At 47.7% G+C, this 2,342-nt stretch overlaps 1 protein-coding gene across 4 annotated transcripts in view; it reads right to left on the reverse strand.

The window, feature by feature from the left end:
* DEPDC5 (DEP domain containing 5) overlaps positions 1–2,342 on the reverse strand; it is a 166,880-nt gene that overhangs the window by 3,862 nt on the left and 160,676 nt on the right. For all 4 annotated transcript variants that reach the window (XR_001005987.1, XM_011979007.1, XM_011979006.1 and 1 more), the window contains one exon: positions 1,792–1,852. Coding sequence is in view for 3 of the 4 variants with exons in the window: in XM_011979007.1 (XP_011834397.1) it covers positions 1,792–1,852 (61 nt within the window). In the remaining variant the exon portion in view is untranslated. The remainder of the gene's footprint in view (positions 1–1,791; positions 1,853–2,342) is intronic.

Below are 2,342 nucleotides of genomic sequence, written 5' to 3' on the forward strand. Positions count from 1 at the left end.
GGGGGTTTAGGTGTGGAAGGTGGGGGGTTTAGGTGTGGAAGGTGGGGGGAGAGTAGGTGTGGAAGGTGTGGGGAGAGTAGGTGTGGAAGGTGGAGGTACAGAAGGTGGGGGTTTAGGTGTGGAAGGTAGGGGATTTAGGTGAGGAGCACACTGCAGCAGGGTTTGGTACAATGAAGCAGAGGACTGGTCGGAAAACAGGTGAGGGTATCTGTAGTAGAAAAAGCAGGCTGAGGAGGAAAGGATAATAGTTCCTGGGAAGATATGACCAGAATCTGGACTGAGGGGGATGAGGAGGAGAATGCAGTGAAGGAAAAAAGCAGACTTAACAAATAAAGGCCACGTTCTGAGTGATATCCCGCCAGCAGAGCAAGCAGAGTAAGAGCTACTTAGAAACTCGTGAGTTAGCAGGGTCCCCCCGGGTGATTGCTGTCTACTGAGGGCTCACTAGGTGCATCACTGGGCTCTCCAGAACATCAGAGAACTTGCCCGGCTTCCCCATGAGGGGTAAGAAAATGGAGGCTCACCAGTTCCAGAATTGCTCATGGTTCCTCAGCCAGATGCTGGTGGAGGTGGGAGTGGATAAGGCCCTTCTGCTTCCAACATCAAGGCTCTTTCCCATTGACCACTGCACTCTCTACCTTCTGCCCCGAATCTGCACACCCACCATTAGTGGAAGGAGGAAATCAGCCACCTTTGCCTTCATTCCACAGCCTTTGCTAAGCATCTGAGCTAGGTCTATGAAGGGCTAGACCTTAGATGAAGGTCTAAGGTAAGTTGGGGCCATGGTGGGTGTGAGAGGCTAAATAGTCCTATGGCTGTATGAGTGTATATAGGGAGGTAGGGACTATAACAGCTGAAGACGCTTGAATAAGGAGATGACAGGACACTGGAGAAGGTGTAATGAGAGGATTAACTGAAGCAAGAACAAGGGGCTTTGTTTTTACCATGACTACTAACATGAAGTGGCCATCAGATACCAGGCTGGTGATGTTTGGAGACAACACGGTCGGTTGGACTGGTCTAGGGGGAGACAATGAAGTCTAGGACAGGCTTTTCCCTGGCACACATATTAGGTGCCAAAAAATATCTACTGACTCATCTATTGCTTTTTAACCATTCATCGTATTTTCTTTTTTTTGAGACGGAGTCTTGCTCTGTTCTCTGTCGCCTAGGCTGGAGTGCAGTGGCGTGATCTTGGCTCACTGCAAGTTCTGCCTCCTGGGTTCACGCCATTCTCCTGCCTCAGCTTCCCGAGTAGCTGGGACTACAGGCACCCACCACGACGCCCGGCTAATTTTTTTGTATTTTTAGTAGAGACGGGGTTTCACCATGTTAGCCAGGATGGTCTCAATTCCCTGACCTCGTGATCCACCCGCCTCGGCCTCCCAAAGTGTTGGTATTACAGGCGTGAGCCACCACGCCCAGCCCATTCGTTGTATTTTCAACCTGCGTTGGGCTCTTGACATATTTTTTGATTTTTCATTTTATATTATCTCCTGAATAGCTTGGCCTAGGGTCTTGTTGGAGGCTAAGGAGAGAGTTCTATGTTCTCCACTCAACTGGAAGAAGAAAATAATGAGGACTGAAAAATAACAGCTACGGGAACCAGGGAAGCAGCGCTAATCTCAAAGACCAATGTAAAGAGTCCTGTTGGAGACAAGCAGTGAATTTACCATTGGTGGAACAGATCCCTTTCTCTAGGAATAAAAAAAATGGGTTTCACTTTGGTAACTGCTATTCAAGATAAACACCAATTTCCTTCCCACTCTTCACATTTGCTAAGGGACAAACCTGTGTGCAATGGCTTCCTGGAAGAGGTGCATTCGATCCCAGTACGTTTCCGGTTCAAAGCCTGAAAGGAAAAGAAGAATAAATATTGGGTTGCGATCACAAGGTTTGTAATTCTCTCTGGGCCAGTCTTCTGTACCCTTTACTACTCTTGGCAATCAGTCCCCTTGAGCCTAACCTTTGCTTCCCCATACTACGCCCTTTGGGAAAGATTTGCCTCCATCCTAAGGGTCAAAGAAAGGACAGCTGTGTGTTCATACCATCCCTTCCCCCAAGCTATAGCTGGGTCTAGGAAGATGGAGTCCTCAGCAGCCAGTGTGAGCTACCAGAACTCAATATAAGGCTCATTCCAATGACTTCTTATACCCAAAGCTGAAAGGAGCATATTAAAGTACAAACAGAAGATAAACTATAAATGCATGCTAGTTGCCATGATCATAGCACACTGCAGCCTTGAATCCCCGGGCTCAAGTGATCCTCCTACCTTAGTCTCCCAAGTAGCTAGGACCACAGACATGCACCACTATGCCCAAATTTTTTTTTTTTTTTTTTTT

The sequence above is a fragment of the Mandrillus leucophaeus genome, unplaced genomic scaffold, assembly GCF_000951045.1.
Source record: "Mandrillus leucophaeus isolate KB7577 unplaced genomic scaffold, Mleu.le_1.0 Scaffold2, whole genome shotgun sequence".
Lineage (NCBI taxonomy): Eukaryota > Metazoa > Chordata > Mammalia > Primates > Cercopithecidae > Mandrillus > Mandrillus leucophaeus.